The sequence below is a fragment of the Heterodontus francisci genome, chromosome 4 (genome assembly GCF_036365525.1).
Source record: "Heterodontus francisci isolate sHetFra1 chromosome 4, sHetFra1.hap1, whole genome shotgun sequence".
Classification (NCBI taxonomy): Eukaryota; Metazoa; Chordata; class Chondrichthyes; order Heterodontiformes; family Heterodontidae; genus Heterodontus; species Heterodontus francisci.
Window position 1 is genome coordinate 149206824 of NC_090374.1, and position 21866 is coordinate 149228689.

Sequence of the window (21866 nt, forward strand, 5' to 3'; positions counted from 1 at the left end):
CATGAATGTTACTTGCCACTTATCAGCCCAAGTCCAGGCCTTGCCTGCATGCGGGGACAGACTACTTCATTATCTGCGGAATTGCAAATGGAACTGAAAACCGTAAAATCATTGACGAACATTCCCATGTCTGACCTTCCCTCCATTATAAGGTTAATGATGAAGCGTCTGAAGATGGTTGGGCCTAGGACACTGTCCTGAGGAACTCCTGTAGTGATGTCCTAGGGCTGAGCTGATTGGCATCCAACAACCACATCTTCCTTTGTGTTAGGTATGACTGTAGCGAGTGGAGACCTTTCCCCCTTATCCCCATTGACTTCAGTTTTACGAGGGCTCCTTGGTATCCTACTTGGTTAAGGGCAGTCGCTCTCACCTCTCCTCTGGAATTCAGCTGCTTCATCCATTTTTGGACCAAGGCTGTAATGATATCTGGAGCTGAACTGGTGGAACTTAAACTGAGTAGGCAAGGGTTATTGGTGAGTTTTCAGCAACACCTGCCATCACTTTGCTGATGATGGGGAGTAGGCTGATGGGGCAGTAATTGGCCAGATTGGGTCTGTGCTTTTTTTGTATTCAGAACATACCCGCACAATTTTGCACTCTGTTGAGTAGACACCAGTGTTGTTGTTGTACTGGAACAGCATGGCTAGTTCTGGAGCACAGGGCAGCACTACAGCCGGGATGTTGTCAGGGCCCATAGCCTTTGCCATTTCTTAATATCACGGAGAGTGAATCTAATGGGCTGAAGACTGGCATTTGCGATGGTGGGGACCTCAGGAGGAGGCGAAGATGGATGATCCACTCAACAATTCTGGCTGAAGAGGCTTACGAATTCTATAGCCTTGTCTTTTGCACTCACATGCTGGGTTCCTCCATCATTGAGGAAGGGGATGTTCACGGACCCTTCTCTCCCATTAGTTGTTTAATTGTTCACCACCATTCATGACTGGAACTGCAGAGCTTTAAGCTGATGGATTGGTTCTCTTTGTCTATAGCATGTTGCTTCTTCTGTTTATCATATGTTGTCCTATATTGTAGCTTCTCCAGGTTGACACCTCATTTTCAGGTACACCTGATGCCGCCCCTGGTATGCTCTTCTACACTCCTCATTGTGTTGTGTGTGTACACCTTTAAGAGGTGTGGCCAGCAGTGCAAGAGCTGTGATGTAACACACCATGTGACCTTTGGGTTGGGGGCAGCCTTAAGCAAGTATCCGTACAGTGAAGACTTGTCTGTATATGCAAAACCATCCTTAAATAAAGAGTCCACATTACTGCTGTACTGGTCCCATCTTGAAAGGTCAGTGCTTTGTGTATAGTAGCAGCTAACACAGAGATTAAGACAACACACAAAATGGTGGCAGTGGCACGCGTTTGAAGAATGGGCCATGCTCCAGAACTTAAAAAGTTTAAAGTCGAAACGTGAAACAGAAGATCGGAATTGTGGTGCTCTATATCCGCACAAGGTCCTGGAGAGGAACCAACCTAAAGTCAGGAAGAGTCACACACAGAAAATGCAAAATCTCTTTAATTAAAAACTGCGAGTATCTGATTTTAAAATTGCCGAACTGGTGATCAAAAGAAGCAGCAGTTCGGTCCAGGATCACACCGTCCAAGTTCACTGCAGGCTGCTCCAGGATCGCAACATCCAAAACTCATTCTGGCCCACCCAAAAAAAAAAACTGGTCTGACATTGCAGAGTCCTTTCCCGGGTTGACTGCTTTGTGTGCATGGCATAACTAATGCGTGTGAATCGGGCAACAGCGCCACACCCACCAAGACTGTTCACAACTGGAACTGCAGACAGTTACTATAGCAGGACACAGCACCACATCCTCCAAGCCTGTTCACAAGTGAAACTGCAGGCAGTTATTTCTGTTTGCCTATACAGCAGGAGATTTCTATTAAGAGCAACAGCAGTGAGTCATGACAAGAATGACAGCACAGTTTTCCACCATGACTAGAAAGCATCTGACCTGATATCAGAATTGTAGCTCTTCAAGCAAAGAGTCAAGCTATGTTTCGACGACCTAGCAGTCACGGATTCACAGAATCAGTTAGTGAATATAAGCATTGCCATTGGCAATGAAGGCTTACATTGCCTTAATACTTCTGGTCTTACCAAAGAAGAGCAGAAGGATCCCACAAAAATCTATTCCATATTAAAGGATCAACTTCGTGTCAGACTCAATTTTCAGGTCCATCGACTTGAATTCAAGTATAGTCGACTGACTGAGTCCATTGACCAGTCTGTCAGCCAATGTCGAGCTAAGGGCCACGAATGTGACTTCACTGAGACTGAGCTGGCAGACCGTATCATCGAGCTTGTGATTGCATCCACAACAATAAAGGCATACCAGAGGGATCCTTTAGAGAAGCCGGAGGAGTAAATAGTGGACGCCTTGCTCAAAGATGGTCGAAAATTTGAGTCCATCATTGCGGGTCAACAGAGTTTACAAGCCCTACTTGGTGCAAATTCCATAGGTGCATTGAGTAAGGATTCCAAGTACAGGAAACCATGTAAAAGGTGTGGGATCTTACATACGCCTAAGGGTTGCCCAGCATTTAACAACATCTGCAAAGCATGTGGTGTCAGGGATCACTGGAACATCAGTGTCAGAAAGCCAAGACAGATGCTGCTGGTAAGACTCCTGACCACAGTCGGACAGACTGTCTGAAGGCTACACGCCCTGACAAGCTTTGCAGTCGTACTTCACGTCACAACCGATACATCCACGAAGTTGCGGATGATGTCAACACTAGTGATGATGATGGTGAGAGTCTGCGTCCAAATAGGCAAGAGGAACAGTCGTTTCACAATGTCAATGTCACCAAATGCATTGACTTGAATACTGGAGGCGTTTGCATCTATTTGTGCTCTATTATCCGCTTTCCAATGGTCTTGCAAAACATATGATTCGCACTGTCAAATCACTGATTATCAAATTCCAGCACACAGGTCAGGATTTGCACATTGCCATGCTCCACCAATGTGCAACACTGTTGAGTTCTACGATTCCATCCCCGGCTGAGCTTATGTTCAGGCGCCAGATCCATACTGATCTTCCTAGATTCCACCATTCCATCTACCCTGAAGTAAGGATGCTCTTTGGAGCGACGGGGAAAGGTGAGAGAAGCATGATAGTCATGCTGGGAGTGAGCTTTCAAAATGACAGCAGCTCATGATACAGAATCCTGTAACTGGTACATGGAGTATTGCACAAGTTTCCAGGGTTCGACCAGAACCATGTTCGTACGAGGTTACTACTTCTACTGGTGCTACATTGGAATAGAGGTCAAATCAGAACAGTCCATGATCCCAGATCCATGGAAGACTCTTTCACAAATAGGACGAGATTAAAGGCAACACCCTGGGCAGAGTCTATGCATTCCACTTCCATAGTGTCAAGTCCACGCACATCTGCTCCAGATTCAAAGAACTGTTATCCTGTTTCTAAATCAGGCTGTTTGATTAAACCACCCTTACGTTACTGTGACTGATGTACTCACATGTTTCTATTACTGTTTTGTACCATGTATATAGCAAATATTACTGTTGTTGAATTGTATATAGTTAACCTTTACCTATTTGAGGGGGATGTGTTTCTGTTGTGAAAAAGGGGGATGTTGTGTGTGTACACCTTTAAGAGGTGTACACCTTTAAGAGTTATCAGGCCAGCAGTGTAAAAGCTGTGATATAACACACCATGTGACCTCTAGGTTGGGGGCAGTCTTAAGTACCTATAGAGTGAAGATCTGTTCTTAAATAAAGAGTCCACATTACTGATCCCATCTTAAGTGATCAATGCTTTGTGTACAGCAGCAGCTAACACAGAGGTTTAAGACAACATGCAACACATTGAAACAGGGTTGGTTGCCTGGCTTAATAGTAATGGGAGAGTAAGGGATCTGCCAGGCCATGATGTTACAGATTGTGGTGGAGTACAATTCTGTAGCTGTTGATGGCCCACAGCGCCTCATGGAGAAAGGATGTACTGGCACTGGAGAGGGTGCAGAGGAGGTTCACTAGGTTGATTCCGGAGTTGAGGGGGTTGGCTTATGAGGAGAGACTGAGTAGATTGGGATTATATTCATTGGAATTCAGAAGAATGAGGGGGGAAACAGTACAATACTAAACAATCAACATCACCCTACTGTGCAATCTCCATTTTACACCACAATGTCCATTTTACACTACCATCTTATTGTACAATCAATTGCATCAGTTTACTCTACAATGACCAACTTACAGTACAATGTTGTGCAATCACTATTTTATCAGTACAATCTCCATCATTTTACAGTAGAATCTCTTGTCTCAGCTCACTGTACAATCACTAGCATCTTACTGCATGTCCTAACTCACACCAAGTTACATTCACCCATCACCGCCATGCTCATGGATCTACATTGGCTCTTGGTCCAGCAATGCCTCAGTTTTAAAATGCCCATCCTTGTTTTCACCCTTGTCCTTGCCCCCTCCGTATCTCTGCAACCACTTCCAGCCCTATAATCCTCTGAGATCTCTGCGCTCCTCTGATACTGGCTACTTGCACATCCCCAATTTTAATTGCTCCATCTTTGCTGGCCGTGTTTTCAGCTGCCGAAGCTCTGGAATACCCTCCCTAAACCTCTCTACCTCTCTCTTTCTTTAAAATCCTCCTTAAAACCTACCTCTTTGATCAAAGATCCTAATATCACCTTATGTAGCCCAGTGTCAAAATTCATTTGATAATCGCTCCTGTGAAGTGCCTTGGGACATTTTACATGAAGAGCTCTATATATACATGACTTCTTCTTCTTGTCCTACAATCATATCCATCATCTTACTGTAGAATCACCATCTTGCTGTGCAATCGTCATCTTATTATACTTGCAGTACAATCTCTAGCTTACACTAAATTACCTTCTTATGGTCCAGTCAGTTGCATCATCTTATTCTCCAATCATTTACATCATACTTTACAATTACACCATCATTTTACTGTAAAATCACCATAATTTACAATGAATATATCATTATCTTCCTGTACAATCACCATTACCTCAATATGCAATCCCATCATATTGTACAATCACCATCATCTTCCAGTACAGTCACATAGATCATTTCAATGTAAAATCACTTCCAGCAACCTCCTGGACAATCACCATCTTATGGTATGATCACTTATATCATCTTATTCTACAATCACACTATCCTCTTACTGCAAAATCACAATCTTACCAGTGCAGTGACCATCTTACAGTATAATCACTTGCATAATTGTACTAAATATTTATCCTTCAACCAACATCACTTAAACACAGCATCTGATCATTATCACATTGCTTTTTGTGGGACCTTGCTGTGCTGAAATTGGCTAGCGCATTCTAGTTACTTCACTTCAAAAATACTTAATTAGTTGTAAAGCTCTTTGGGATGTCCTGAAGTGTGAAAGGCAATATTTTTCTTCTTTCTCACTGTACAGTCACCATATAACTGAACAATCATCATTTAACTGTAAAATCACTTTGAATAAAGAAAGGCTTGCATTGATATTGTGCCTTTCATGGCATCATGATGTCCCAAAGGCACTTCACAGTTAGTTAAAAATTTTAAAAGTATAGTCACTGTTGTAATGTAAGAAACGTGGCAGCCATTTTGTGCACAGCAAGCTCCCACAACCAGCAATGAGATAGTGACAGGCAGTCTGATTTTTCGTGATATTTGCTTAGATATAATTATTTTGTCAGGACACTGGGGAGAACTCCCCTGCTCATCTTCAAAATAGTGCCTAGGATCTGTTATGTCCACCAGTGAGGGCAGACAGGGCCTTGGTTTAATGTCTCATCTAAAAGGCAGCATCTCCAATAGTACAACACTACCTCAGTACTGCACTGGAGTGTCAGCCTGGATTATGTTCTCAATGCTCTGGAATGGGCCTTAAACCCACAACATTCAGACTCAGATGTGAGAGTGCTACCACTGAGCCAAGGCTGACACTCATTGTATAATCATTTACATCATCTTACTGTACGATCACTTACATAGATGCCAAAGTGGTTGAAATTTTGATGACGAAAAAATGAAGGCATAATCTATTTGCCTCTCTTCTCACCCTGATTTCCGATTCCCTTCCTGCCTCTCCTGATTCCTGATGACTGGACTCATCGTATCTGCAGTTATCAAACTCTGCTGTGCTGCATGTTTAACGAGCCCACTCCGATTGCCTTTGCCTTGCTCATGGCGAGTTTTTTCCATTAACCTGCTGATTAGCAGCCTGTTGTCCTATGCAGCCAGTAAAATCAGCCGATTTAAATCACCACGTCACAGGGAATCGTTCCATCAGTCACCACAGCTCTGCCTGGAAGAGGGAAAATTTGGGATTGGCTAAATTCAGCGGCTGCATGGGTCAAGCAGGCTGCCCATCGGAAAGTTTTGGGAACAAGCCCACCTAGGCCAAGCCAAAGGGAATCATCTTAGATTGGGGGAACATTGCACCCTAATAGTAACATGGCAGAGGGATGCCATTGCTGCTCCTGCTCCCTCCCTCCATCGCCAATGAAGAAAAAGAATAATCTGCTGAATTATCCAAGAAGAGGCTTGTTCTGCTATCAGCACGTCTCTTTTTGCATTACCTATGCTTTAAAATTCTTTCTTGGAGACAACCTAGGAGCATGCATCTTGCCCTCAATTTTAACCCCTACTTCCCAGAAAGGCAGGAGAGAGTCAGTGAAGAGATGAAGTATCAGGATTGTACAACCCGCCTCCAACAAAACCCAGCTTGTTTAAATTTTTACTGCCCCAAATCAGGCCATCCATGAGACTTTCGCAAAAGGCTGGCGGGTGCCTTGTTACCATTTAATGGGCTCTGGTATCATGCCTAGCCCGATGACATCAACGCCATGATGTAAATTAGCTGAACATCAGGAGTTGTCCCGGGCTTTTAGGTACCCAGCAGCAGATCAAAGGCCAGAAGCACTGACTGCTTAAGGTAAGTTTTAAAGATCTGCTCCTTTTAGAAGTCTTTGTGGGCCAGGAGGAGCTAGTGCTCAGGCTCAGGCCCCACAAGGAGTCCTTGGGCCTTCCCAGCCCGACCTCTCCCGATCGTCCATCAAGACGCCAGACCCGACCTTCCTCCTGCCGATCTGCACTAATATCTGTCTAAACCAGCCTAAATGTAAGGATAAAAAACAAATAACGTTAAGAGCCTACCTCCATCCCATTCTGATTGCTGCCCAAATTATTTCTTCTCTCCCACCCCCACCCCCAATTCACTGCCTGAATTATTCCTCCTTCTGCCTCCCATTTGCTGCCCAGATTATTTATTCTCCCTCCTGTCCCAATCGTGTCTAGAGGTTCCCCACCAACTGACTGCCGTAGACCAATCTCATGGATCCCCAGCTGCAGCCTCACTAAATTTCTAATCCCACCCACTGGCCAGGCATTCAATCTGACCAGAAATTGGGCAGGAGTCTGCGCATATTTATTTCAATAAGGTCCTGCCATTAAAATAGGCGGGGCCTTCACGTCCCAGCCTTGCTGGGTTCTTTGCCTGCTACAGGGTTCCCCCACACCCTTTCCACCTCACCATTAATATCGAGGTCCTTGTGTGGGACAGCTGCCCATGTGACTTCCTGAGACAGAATGATGGACTGTGGCCGGCATCCCCAATTCATTGCAATGGATGGCGAGGGGGAGGGGGTCCCTTAATGAAATGTTTGCTCCAAAGCTGTCTGAAACTATCAGTTTTAAAGAATAAAAGATTATAATAGTAAGATGACTATACTAATCATTACTATGTGGCAATACAATTCCTCTTTAATTTGAATTATTCATGTTCTGTACTGCTCGTGATTGTTGTGCTAAGATTGTTAGGGAAAATACAAATTTCTGTTCTAGGTTTCTTGTCTTGTAGACTATTTGTGCCAGGTTTGATGAATTAGTTCCAAGAGAAAAGTGAAACTGCTACATATTTTGGATCAAAAGAATTTAAAAGTTTTCTTAAGAGAAAGAAACATATGATAACTCTAATCACCAAAATTATACCAGGGCTTAAATGCTTAAATTATGAGGACAGGTTTCATGAACTTGGTTTGTATTCCTTGAATGTATAAGGTTAAGAGAGGATCTAATTAAGACTATGAAAATGATAAAAAGAATTTGATAGGGTAGATAGAGATAAACAATTTCCTCTGGTGAGGAAACCTAGTTCAAGGTTGCATAATCTTTAAATTAGAGCTAGGTCATTTGGGAGGAAAATCTTCACACACAAAGGGTCCTGGAAATCTGGAACTTCCTCTGCCAAAAGGCTACGGATGTTTGGTGAACTGAAATTTTCAAGCATGAGATGTATAGATTTTTGTTGGGTAAGGGTATCAAGGGATATGAGAAAAGAAGGTAAATGGAGTTGAGGAACAGATCAGTCATGATCTAATTGAATGGTGAAACAGACTTGAGGGCTGAATGGCTTACTCCTGTTCTTATGTTCCAATGTGACCGAATTATCACCCAATTATTTCAAACAAAATCTCTCCTTGGTCCTGTATTGTTCTTGTTTTTATATTGTGTCTAAAGTATAAAACTTCTCTTTTCTGCATTGTGCCCAAGACCCCATCTCCTTATACAACTCAAGGCCCCCTCCCCCACCCCAAGTAACTGGCGTACACAAGCCACAGTTTTTCATGGTCTGACACTTTGTTTTTTGTAATACAGAGATTTTTATCCCACTTACGCTCTAAACCGACCTACTGACAAACTAATTTCACTTGAGATCCTTGGCTTTTTCTGACTATTTAGTTGGCATCACTGTCTTTGAAAGAAGAGAGATTCAAACTTCTAGCCTCAAAGGTCCACTGCAGCAAGGCCCATCTCAGTTTATTAATGAGAAGGTTGTGTGCAAGTATTTGTTCTCACCTGCTCTGATTTGATCTGCTCTGTAGTTGTGAAGATGTCTGAATAGTGCTGTCTTTCAAAGACTCTGTCTAACACTTCTAGCTGTTGTTGTGTGAAAAGCTCGCCACGCATCTGTTTCCGCAGAAAATCCCTGCTCGGGTGGGAGTGTCCATTGTGCATTGGGTTTTCCTGAGCACCTTGACAAAAGAGACATAGAGAGACATTTAGCATAGTGTATTAAAGGCACATGGGAGAACACTGAGCTGGACATATTGATGAATTACTGTCAGAGATTTCTTCTTTAGACACCTCCAAAAAAATCTTTTGGAGCCCTATGCACAGGAGTGGATTTACTTAAGCTGCGAGAAATGGTATTAAACATTTAAAGAAGCATGTATATCACATCTGTTAAACATCAAAATGAATCTTCTATCCAGCAGATTTAATTTTCAGCTATCAAATATGCAAATGCTTTCAAGCATTTAGCAGCTGGAAAGATCATTTCTATTGCTAAATATTATACAGCACAGTTAGAGAAATATGAGGAACAACAGGAGACTTCAACACTGACAGTGAATGAATTAAAGGCACTACATTATTGTTATTTCTTTGTATGCAAGAGTAAAAATTGTCAGCAGAACCCTACGAGGTTTCCATTTTCAGATTTCTAGTTCTATATTTTTCATTTCTCTCGTGCATAGAAACTCTTGTGTCACAATCCCAGTCTTTTTTAGCCTCCAAATACAGCTAAAGATATTACTTTGTGTTCAAACGCCTTCAGGCACAAAAGCACAATGATCTAATTTTGTAAATTCTGTAATATCAAACAAAACAGCATTCTTTTCCCCCACCACACCACCACCTCCCCCAACCCCCACCACCACCCGCTGATCAAAAGAAAATCTTTTTCTTAAGGCAGAAGAAAGAAAAATCAAAGTTTTATGATTATATTTTAGCTATATATTTATTGCACAAATTTTGAAGCGAGATCATTATATTTCCTCCAAGATGGTTACAGTTTCTCTGTAAATCAACCTGAGTAAAAGATAAATCAACAGAGTTCCAAAAATACTTTTCATTTGTCCACGATATCAGCCCATTTCAGTTATACTGATGGAGTTTCGGCTCTGTCTCCATTATAGTGAAGGCAGCTGGAGTCAGGGGCTGCCTGGAGTAGATTATATTCCCTATAAGATGGTCACCGATATATGATCTTCAACCTCTATTGATTGACCAATTTCACAAGCAAAGACTGGTGAAATGAAGCTGAAATGAACATCATGCTTTAACTCATTGAACCTATCAGCCCTGACTTAATCTGGCTGTCCACTCTCTTTGATAGAATTCAATTGATCAATCATGTTTTGGTGATAGTACCATTTCACTGGCTTATTGCTTCTTCATTTCAAAGCTTGACCTGTAAGATACATTTGGACGAGCTCCATACTCCTTGGATATACAGAGATCAGCTACTTCAATACACACCTTTAATGATACACGTGCCCATTTACAGTACACCAGCTGGATGTGCCTGATCCTTAGACACGAACCCCACACTTTTACTTTAATAAAATAATGAGTTAGTTTTCATTTTTCTTCAGATCTGTTTATTATGGAGCCCTGCAGTCAGGTGATCACAGTCCCCAGTGTACAGCCGAATAACCATAAGCTTAACTCCAAATAGTGACTGCCATTCAAAACCGCCTCCAAATATGTGTGGTGAATTTTGCTGCTCTCTTTATCATGCCACTACATCAGATACTTGGTGATACAAAGCATCTACGTCTAGAGCCAAGGTAATGTAGATCTATTGCGTGAGGCACTCAACCTTTTGATTAGCTGAATTGAGGAGCTCGTATGTGAGACATTCCACATCTCCAGTCACCTCAATCACATTGAACTATTTCATGAAATACTCCACACCTCTGTTGAGCTCATACTTGGAGCTTCTGAAACTGTAGGGAGTCTACAGACTCCATCTCATCTTCTTCATTGAAGCAGAAAGCTTGTGATAGTAAGAGCAATAAAGTGAGATGAAATAGTTAACTTTTTCAATTTAGAATTCATGCAGATATCTTTAGCAAGTTTCTTCATTGCAGCAGTATATTGGTGTAATATGGTACTGCATTAGACTGGTAGAACACAGTGTTGTGTCCTTAATTTATCATAGAGATGGGTTTGTGTTGTTACGAACAAGGCGGGAGGGGTGCACTGTCTTTCTCTAGTTCCACTTCTCCACAGGTCACAACATATATTTAAATGTTCACCCAGTTACCAATATAATCAATCATATACTCTACTCTTTATCCCAGAATAAAATAAGCCAACCAGGTTTCTTTAATAAACAACAAAACCATCAGTTTATTATAAAACAAGACTTATCCAGTAATGAAGCAAAGCATTAACACAGATTGAAATATGAAAGTTCCATTTTTAAATATCCAACATGCACATCCACACACACACTGGTTAAAGGAAAAAAAAAAGACATTTTCTCTGCAGAGATCTTTTACAACAAAAAACAAAAACAGAACACTTTGGCCAAATACTTGTTAATTCTTGAAGAAAAGGGATGAGATATGTTGTGTCCCAAAATGGCATACAGTCTGGCATCCAGGTACACATAGATGGGCGACTGGGATCTTTTCTGGAGCACTTCTTTTCAGGTGGCATCAAGAATTAATTTGGCAGGCTTTCCAGGAGAAATGCAGCATCAGGGGTTTCAAATATCACACTCGATACATAGGGTTTCACAGAGGCAGGAGGAAGGAGGTGAGCTGGGTGCTTCTCCCTTGGCAAGTTGATCTCCAATTGCTTTCAACACAATCCACATCCTAACTGAACCAAAACAATATCCTAAAAGTGAAACCTCCTGACCACCATAAATCTTGACAAGTCATTTCTCTGCAAACATCTTCCCCAAGTCACAAAGATTCCTGATGTTTATTGAGCTTAAGGCATGTGACATCCAGTAAATGTTAGTTTTCAAACAAGACCTCTGTGACCCTTGTAAAAAAAACACATTCACTTTTTAGTTTTCCCAAATAAACCAATGTCCATAATTCTAAAATATGAGTCCTCAAAAAAAAATGTTATAAAAGTGCTTCTTTTTAAAAGTGTCTAAACTAAGTAATTAGATGAAGGCATTCTGTGGAAGCAAAATGTTTTCCTAATTGAATAAGAGGTGACAACATAAGACCAAGTTAACAAAAATCTTAGACTTATAGAGCAGCAGTTATCTGTTCAGTCTCTCGACCAAATGAAAGGAGGTCTAAACACTGCAATCTCAGGACTTCCCAAAGTATTTCACAGCCAATTAAGTACTATTGAAGCGTAGTCACTGTTGTAATGTAGGGACATTTGTTCAATTAGTCATTTTACCTGATTCCTTTTTGATGCTCACTTTGCTGCAGGATCAGGCAAGAACAATAACGATGAGACAACCAAGTTCAATCATCACCAAGGAAATAACAGCAAAGGGAAGATTTCCTCTGACCACTATGTGTTAGCTACATCATGAACATAGTGGAAAGATTGTCTATGTTGGTTACTTACAGCAAAATCATAAAATCATAAAAGTTTTCTAATAGTATGTGTTTCTGTACAGTTTTGCTCAAAATAATCAAGAGAACTATGTTTACAACGTCATGAGCAAAGAAGTATTCCCCCGAAAGCACGTGGTAGATAAATTGGGAAATAATCCACATCCCCATCCTATTACCACAGTGGGACATACAGGAGCAACAATTATGGCCTTGTGAACTTTTCAGATGAGGGTCCCACCTGCCCTCTCAGGTGGATGTAACAGATCCCATTGCACTATTCGAAGAAGAGCAAGGAAGTTTTCCCAGCGACCTGGCCAACAATTATCTCTCAACCAAAATCACTAAAACATATTACCTAGTCATTTATTTCATTGCTGTTTTGTGGAATCTTGCTGTTTGCAAATTGGCTGCCACATTTCCTACATTACAGTGACTACATTACAGCGGCACAGTGGCGCAGTGGTTAGCACCGCAGCCTCACAACTCCAGGGACCCGGGTTAGATTCTGGGTACTGCCTGTGCAGAGTTTGCAAGTTCTCCCTATGATCACATGGGTTTCCTCCGGGTGCTCCGGTTTCCTCCCACAGCCAAAGACTTGCAGGCTGATAGGTAAATTGGCCATTGTAAGTTGCCCCTAGTCTAGGTAGGTGGTAGGGAATATGGGATCACTGTAGGGTTAGTATAAATGGGTGGTTGTTGGTTGGCACAGACTTGGTGGGCCGAAGGGCCTGTTTCAGTGCTGTATCTCTAAAAAAAAAGTACTTCCTTGGTTGCAACACACTTTGGGACATCCTGGGTTCATGGAAAGCATTATATAAATGCAAGTCTTTCTTTAGCGAATAGATTCTAATGTCTCAAAGTTCTTACCTTGTATCTACATGGGATAGCACATCTGTCATAGTGAAAGTTCTACCATATTATTGTCTTTCATTGGTTATTTCATAAGGAATGTACCCAACACAGCAATGGAAATCGGTGCATCCAATCATCAAGTACCAATATCTCTGTCCACACACTGGCTGTTTCCTTTAATTTAAAAAATTCATTCCAGTTTAACTGTAGGAGATTCTGTTGGGAAGTGTATGTTACGTGTTTCTATCGGGGCAAGTTTAAAATGAAAAGCAGGGATTCTATCACATTCCTTGTATCAGATAGCCTTCCCATCAATTTTGGGAACAAAGTAAATTTCAAGTTAAGCTGTTTGCTAAACTCCAACTTACTGCTTTCTCCATTTCATGAACCTAGCATCAGTTATTAAGGCTTAGTGTGCCAACTCATAATATAGCAAAACTCTAGACTGAATGTGGTAGCAACAAAGGTTTCACTATTTATAGAAAAGCTGTTTAAGGCAAAATTGTTCATCTTTCTGCATTATGAAGTTATTATTATGCCAACTTAGTCTGCAATTAAAATCACTGCAACATACACCACTACAATCCCAACAATGCTACTTTTCTCATTTAAGAGGTTGCTTTTTCAATCTCTATGTGCTGTTCATTTATTGTATCCTGGTTTCTACAGGCCCAATTGTGGACAGGTCAAATACTGCTCATGAGGCTGCTACACAGGCAATCCATCAAATCACTCCACCTCCTCATCTACTCCAGTTTGAAAATGTAGGACTGAATCACTTAACTTTATTGACACTTCATTTGCCAAACACTCCCAGTGCATGAGGATCATCTGGTGCTCTGCCCAGCTGTAGCTGCAGACTTAACACATCCCTTGAGCCTAGAGAAGCTGGCATCAGTTGTTGCCATAACAAACTCAATTGTTCTCAGCCGTGCTCGAGCAAATAGAGTCATTAATTACATTCTCTCAACTGCTGTTGGCTGAAACAGCAATCAGTGTGAGACTGTTCATTGCCTTCTCTCAGGGAGCATAGACACATGTAGGAAAAATAAACTGCAACATGAACAGAACCCCACTGACTCGACAGTGCTGTGGCGTGCACAATAACTGCTGTCACGCTGATCCTGGGGGTTCAGCCACATTTATTTGCACTGAAACTGCGATGTGGGGAAGGGATCACATTAAGAGATCATTTTTATCTCATAACGTCAATTTACTTATACTGATTGACTTCCTACCTTCAAAAATCAATTAAATTGCAAATGTCTTCAGATGCTCAACCCCTTCCCCTCTCCTTACTGTTGTTCCAACATAATTTGATTTATTTTCTTTTCCATACTATAAAGAAAAATCTATATCTTTGTGGAGGCACTTACTGCAGTTATTCATGTACTTGGACTCTACTAACCTACAATAACAATGCTGACTGTATTAGACAGAAATGTTCCTTCAATACATCGCAGTGATTATTTGCTCTGCTTCAGGAGATCTTTCTGCATTTAATTATTTTTCTTTCTCTCTCTCTTTTGTTTCTAAGTTGAACAGGTTCACGAACTGGTTTAAAATCTATAGGTTTTTTGAAATTTCCCTGCACGTTGGCCTCAGGAGTTTTGTCAAATTGTAAATGGTACAAGCCAGTTTCCACTAAAGGAGAATTTGTCCTATTTCCATTTTTTAAAATTGTTGGCATTGTTTTCTATACCTAATATCTTGCCTGTGATTTATTTCTTTGCAAAAGCCCTCGGAACCCAAGTAATATCCTTCAACCAGCAAGAGGAAACGGTCTGCATACAGTCAACATCCATCTAATCTGCTCCACAACAGGTTGTTGAAAGTGCAGTTGTGACAGTATGAGGACCACTGTCCATTCTCATGGCCCCTTGGAGCAGAGTGTCCTATGGTCCAATGTGCCATCTAGTCTATGTCAGATAAGAGTTGACAATAATGCTCTTGATGATAACCCTCGGAGTCAAACCTCAAACAGTACATTTGCTTGAAACCAACTAATTGGTGTGGACTTCTCAATATACTTCTTCCAAAGTGGTCAAAAGCACTGCATTAAATTAGCTGCACAATTTAACAAACCTACAATAAGTCTGACAACCCATCAACTTTCTGTTTGTCCTTGCCCTAACCTATGAAAACCTTCCTCCTTTGCAAAAGGAAAAATCATCTCATGAGGTTACATTAATTATACACAAAGGATCCAATGTTAAAAGAATCTGATCTGATACTCTGATTTTCCAGCAGGACTGAACAGCCCATTACTGCACTTCAGCAAATACTTTTTACTTGTTTTGTATCTGTTTTGTTATCTTCATACCAAAATCCAGAAGATGGGTTGGGAACTGGGTCTTTCCTTTAGGTTACCTATGGAGATGACAGCTAGACATTGGGTCCAGCCCCCCTTTGTTATTATTTGAAATCTTAGAGAAAACACATGGTAGATAAATTGGGAAATAAGGAGATATTTTATGGACCAATTTCTTTTATAATTTGATGGCGTAGCTAGGCAACTCTTACTCTAAACCCTGGATTTAATTTAATCCGTTAGGGCAATGCTTTTAGAAAACAAATAAAACATGAAATTACTTTGAGGGCCCAAGTAATCCAGAGGCAGATAGACACTCAAAACATACCTAAAATATCAAATCAAGCAGTTTTCTTTTTTAAGAAAAAAGATCACTGTGAGGAGAACAAATTGCAGGATTGTATCCATATCAGAATCATCTACAAAAATAAAGTATAACTGTAGACATGAAAAGGCCTACACAAAAAGAGAGTATAGATCATAGGAGAGAATAGGATCATCCACTGGGGTATATGCCAATTTGCAATGCATCACATCTTACTATGTTCTAATACAGCAGCAGTGGGGTAAGTAACATTCGTGCCACACAACTGCCAGGCAACGACCATCCCAAACAAGACAGAATCTAACCATCTCCCCTTGATGTTTAAGGGCATTACCATTGCTGAATCCCCCACTATCAACATCCTGGGGGTTACCATTGACCAGAAACTGAACTGGACCAGCCACGTAAATACTGTGGCTACAAGAGCAGGTTAGAGGCTGGGAATTCTGCGGCGAGTAACTCACCTCTTGTCTCCCTGATGCCTGTCCACCAACTACAAGGGACAAGTCAGGAATGTGATGGAATACTCTCCACTTGCCTGGATGCAGCTCCAACAACACTCAAGAAGCTCGACACCATCCAGAACAAAGCAGTCCACTTGATTGGCACCCCATCCACCACCTAACATTCATTCCCTTCATCACCAATGCACAGTGACAGCAGTGTGTACCATCTACAAGATGCACTGCAGCAACTCAGCAACTCACCAAGGCACCTTCGACAACACCTTCCAAACCCACGACCTCTACCACCTAGAAGGACAAGGGCAGCAGATGCATAGGAACACCACCACTTGCAAGTTCCCCTCCAAGCCGCACACCATCCTGACTTGGAACTATATCGCCGTTCCTTCACTGTCGCTCGATCAAAATCCTGGAACTCTCTTCCCACCAGCACTGTTGATATACCTACACCCCATCGACTGCAGCGGTTCAAGAAGGCAGCTCACCACCACCTTCTCAAGGGCAATTAGGGATGGGCAATAAATGCTGGCCTAGCCAGCGATGCTCACATCCCATGAATGAATGAAAAAAAGTTATGTCCCTGTATGGTGGACCAAGTTCAACAGCGACTCATCCAACACAATGAGACTGAGAGACATCTTGAAAGTCAAAACTGACTTGGAAGGATCAATGTCCCTCATGGAATCCTGGTATCTCAGACAATCCATTTTCCAATCAGTAGTTCTGCAGATTAGTCTGTCTAAAGAAACACTGATCATTATGAGCAAAGGTCCATGAGTATCTTGGACTATGAGAATGGCTGTTTCAATGCAGAGCATTTACTGAAAAGCTGTGTTATACAGATTGTTAATGACATCCCAGCTGAATGTAATAAGCAGTCCCAACATTCCAAAGAGGTTGACCTTTTGGAATAGAAGACATGCACCCAAGCAGTTCTCTTTTATGGCTCAAAGCTGCGAAGCATGAAATGGAAGCTCATTAAGGACCAAAATGTGAGGAGGATTTTTGGCAGAAATAGGAAACAGTTGCAAGGAGAGGGAGCTCCATCCTCCAGCAACCTCTCATTCAATTTTGTGGTGAGGAGCAAACTTTGAGAACATCTCTTTGCTCAAGCTCCTTTCATGAGGACCTGAATTAAGTTTTCGATGATAAGTACATGGTATTGGATTTGAACATCTAGAACATTGCGAATTGGCCATGTAGGTTCTTCCACAACATTGAAGGCAAATGCACCTTAAATAACTCATGAAAAGTTTATGAGGCAACAATGCTGGGTGACTTTCTTACGTGTAGGACGAGTTCCAAGGTCATATTCCTGGAGATGATAGATTATAATGGAGCCAAAGTTCTGTGACAAATTCAATGATCAGATACCTGAGCCAGGCAAGTATATAGCATTCCAGGACTTCAAAGACATACAGCACTGAAACAGGCCCTTCAGCCCACCGAGTCTGTGCTGACCAACAACCACCCATTTATACTAATCCTACATAATCCCTTATTCCCTACCACATCCCCCTACCTACACTAGGGGCAATTTACCATGGCCGATTTACCTATCAATCTGGCTGCGGGAGGAAACCAGAGCACCCGGCAGAAACCCACACGGTCATAGGGAGAACTTGCAAACTCCTCACAGGCAATACCCAGAACTGAGCCCGGGTCACTGGAGCTGTGAGGCTGCGGTGCTAACCACTGCGCCACTGTGCCACCCAATCATCATTGATAATTGACCACTCAGACTGGTTTGTTAATCCAACTTGGGGTGAGGAACACACCAGTAACTGGAGTTTTGGATATTTTTGCACTCAGCTCCAGATAACCTTGCAAATGCAATGCCCTAGTTGGTAAAGTGGAATTAACTACACAAGGAGCAGAAAGCTCACTAATGCCTTGAGCTGGCAAGCTATGCAAATTTATCCAATTAAACTCCAGCAGCATTCAGGACACTCCAAAGTCCCCAAAGCTTGGCTTCTGCCAACCTGTACCTCTGTTCTCTGGATAAGTCAGGTATGTTTCTATGGCAAAACAGTATGCACTTCACACTGGGTGAATAGAAACTGTACCTGGGGAGCCATGCTCGAAGGGAATTTGGGTCGAAGAATCTGAGCCTAACTGTCATTGACGCAGGTTCCCTGCAGGAAGCACAGGGCCAAAGAATTTTATTGTTCTAAATTTTTGCTTTGTCTCTTAAAATTGCATTTGAAACATGGATCACAAAAACCTAATGAGCATTTTTTAATCAATATTCCTGGATTATGGAAACTATAAATAGTGGTACAGCTGAAGCTATAAAATATATTTTTTAAATAATTCTCTTTAAAAAGCATATGCTAATAATTCATCAGAACAATCTCAAAGAATAAAGCACAATATAATACTACTACAATAATTCTCTGTCTGTATTCCCTTTAATTCAACACAGCAGGCCTGAAACTCTTTCGAACATAAAGAACACAGTTCATCTTTGAAAGCTCCTTAGAACATAGAACATAGAACAGTACAGCACAGTACAGGCCCTTCGGCCCACGATGTTGTGCCGAATCTTTAACCTACTCAAGATCTAAGTAACTACCTACCCTTCATTCGACTATCATCCATGTACCTATCCAAGAGTCACTTAAATGCCCCTAATGTATCTGCTTCTACTACCACCGCTGGCAACGCATTCCACGCACCCACCACTCTCTGTGTAAAGAACCTACCTCTGACTTCTCCCCGAAACCTTCCTCCAATCACCCTAAAATTATGCCCCCTGGTGATAGCCTTTTCCACCCTGGGAAAAAGTCTCTGGCTATCCACTCTATCTATGCCTCTCATCATCTTGTACATCTCTATCAAGTCACCTCTCATCCTTCTTCGCTCCAATGAGAAAAGCCCTAGCTCCCTCAATCTTTCTTCGTAGGACATGACCTCCAGACCAGGCAGCATCCTGGTAAATCTCCTCTGCACCCTCTCTAAAGCTTCCACATCCTTCCGATAATGAGGTGACCAGAACTGAACACAATATTCCAAGTGTGGTCTAACCAGGGCCTTATAGAACTGCAGCATAACCTCGCGGCTCTTAAACTCAATCCCCGTTAATGATAGCCAACACACCATACGCCTTCTTAACAACCCTATCAACTTGGGTGGCAACTTTGAGCGATCTATGGACATGGACCCCAAGATCCCTCTGTTCCTCCACACTACCAAGAATCCTGTCTTTAAGCCTGTATTCCGCATTCAAATTCGACCTTCCAAAATGAATCACTTCACACTTTTCCAGGTTGAACTCCATCTGCCACTTCTCAGCCCAGCTCTGCATCCTGTCAATGTCCCGTTGCAACCTACAACAGCCTTCCACACTATCCACCACTCCAGCAACCTTCGTGTCATCGGCAAACTTGCTAACCCAGCCTTCCACTTCCTCATCCAAGTCATTTATAAAAATCACAAAGAGCAGAGGTCCCAGAACAGATCCTTGTGGAACACCACTGGTCACCGAGCTCCATGCTGAATACTTTCCATCTACTACCACCCTCTGACTTCTATGGGCCAGCCAATTTTGTATCCAGACAGCCAACTTTCCCTGTATCCCATGCCTCCTTACTTTCTGAATGAGCCTACCATGGGGAACCTTATCAAACGCCTTGCTAAAATCCATATACACCACATCCACTGCTCTTCCTTCATCAATGTGTTTTGTCACATCTTCAAAGAATTCAATAAGGCTTGTGAGGCATGACCTGCCCCTCACAAAGCCATGCTGACTGTCTCTAATCAAACCACGCTTTTCCAAATAATCATAAATCCTGCCTCTCAGAATCCTCTCCAATAATTTGCCCACTACCGACGTAAGACTGACTGGTCTATAATTCCCAGAGTTATCCCTATTCCCTTTCTTTAACAAGGGAACAACATTTGCCACCCTCCAATCATCCGGTACTACTCCAGTGGACAGTGAAGACGCAAAGATCATCGCCAAAGGTGCGGCAATCTCTTCCCTCGCTTCCCGTAATATCCTTGGGTATCCCTGGCCCCGGGGACTTATCTGTCCTCACATCATTCAAAATTTCCAGCACATCCTCCCTCTTAACCTCAACCTGTTCAAGCATATCAGCCTGTTCCACGCTGTCCTCACAAACGACCAGGTTCCTCTCACTAGTGAATACTGAAGCAAAGTATTCATTTAGGACCTCCCCTACCTCCTCCAACTCCAGGCACAAGTTCCCTCCACTATCCCTGATCGGCCCTACCCTCACTCTGGCCATCCTCTTGTTCCTCACATAAGTGTGGAACGCCTTGGGATTTTCCTTAATCCTACCCACCAAGGACAGCCCCTGGGAAGGACAGCATTACCCCTGAAATAATCAAGAGTGCCAAGCCTGCTATACTCTCAGCACTACATGAACTGCTATGCCTGTGCTGGGACGAGGGAGCAGTACCCCAGGACATGCACGATGCCAATATCATCACCCTCTATAAAAACAAAGGTGACCGCGGTGACTGCAACAACTACCGTGGAATCTCCCTGCTCAGCATAGTGGGGAAAGTCTTTGCTCGAGTCGCTCTGAACAGGCTCCAGAAGCTGGCCGAGCGCGTCTACCCTGAGGCACAGTGTGGCTTTCGTGCAGAGAGATCGACTATTGACATGCTGTTCTCCCTTCGTCAGATACAGGAGAAATGCTGTGAACAACAGATGCCCCTCTACATTGCTTTCATTGATCTCACCAAAGCCTTTGACCTCGTCAGCAGACGTGGTCTCTTCAGACTACTAGAAAAGATCGGATGTCCACCAAAGCTACTAAGTATCATCACCTCATTCCATGACAATATGAAAGGCACAATTCAACATGGTGGCTCCTCATCAGAGCCCTTTCCTATCCTGAGTGGTGTGAAACAGGGCTGTGTTCTCGCACCCACACTTTTTGGGATTTTCTTCTCCCTGCTGCTTTCACATGCGTTCAAATCCTCTGAAGAAGGAATTTTCCTCCACACAAGATCAGGGGGCAGGTTGTTCAACCTTGCCCGTCTAAGAGCGAAGTCCAAAGTACGGAAAGTCCTCATCAGAGAACTCCTCTTTGCTGACGATGCTGCTTTAACATCTCACACTGAAGAATGCCTGCAGAGTCTCATCGACAGGTTTGCGTCTGCCTGCAATGAATTTGGCCTAACCATCAGCCTCAAGAAAACGAACATCATGGGGCAGGATGTCAGAAATGCTCCATCCATCAATATTGGCGACCACGCTCTGGAAGTGGTTCAAGAGTTCACCTACCTAGGCTCAACTATCACCAGTAACCTGTCTCTAGATGCAGAAATCAACAAGCGCATGGGTAAGGCTTCCACTGCTATGTCCAGACTGGCCAAGAGAGTGTGGGAAAATGGCGCACTGACACGGAACACAAAAGTCCGAGTGTATCAGGCCTGTGTCCTCAGTACCTTGCTCTACGGCAGCGAGGCCTGGACAACGTATGCCAGCCAAGAGCGACGTCTCAATTCATTCCATC

General features: G+C 42.6%; 1 protein-coding gene across 4 annotated transcripts in view; it reads right to left on the reverse strand.

Annotated features, from left to right (window-relative positions):
- Positions 1–21866, reverse strand: part of pax5 (paired box 5) — a 305908-nt gene that overhangs the window by 191703 nt on the left and 92339 nt on the right. For 3 of the 4 annotated variants that reach the window (XM_068030312.1, XM_068030313.1, XM_068030311.1), the window contains exon 6: positions 8899–9074. In XM_068030312.1, the coding sequence (XP_067886413.1) occupies positions 8899–9074 (176 nt within the window). Of the gene's footprint in view, positions 1–6106; positions 6347–8898; positions 9075–21866 lie in introns of those variants that run through there. The other variant, XM_068030314.1, reaches the window with a different exon arrangement.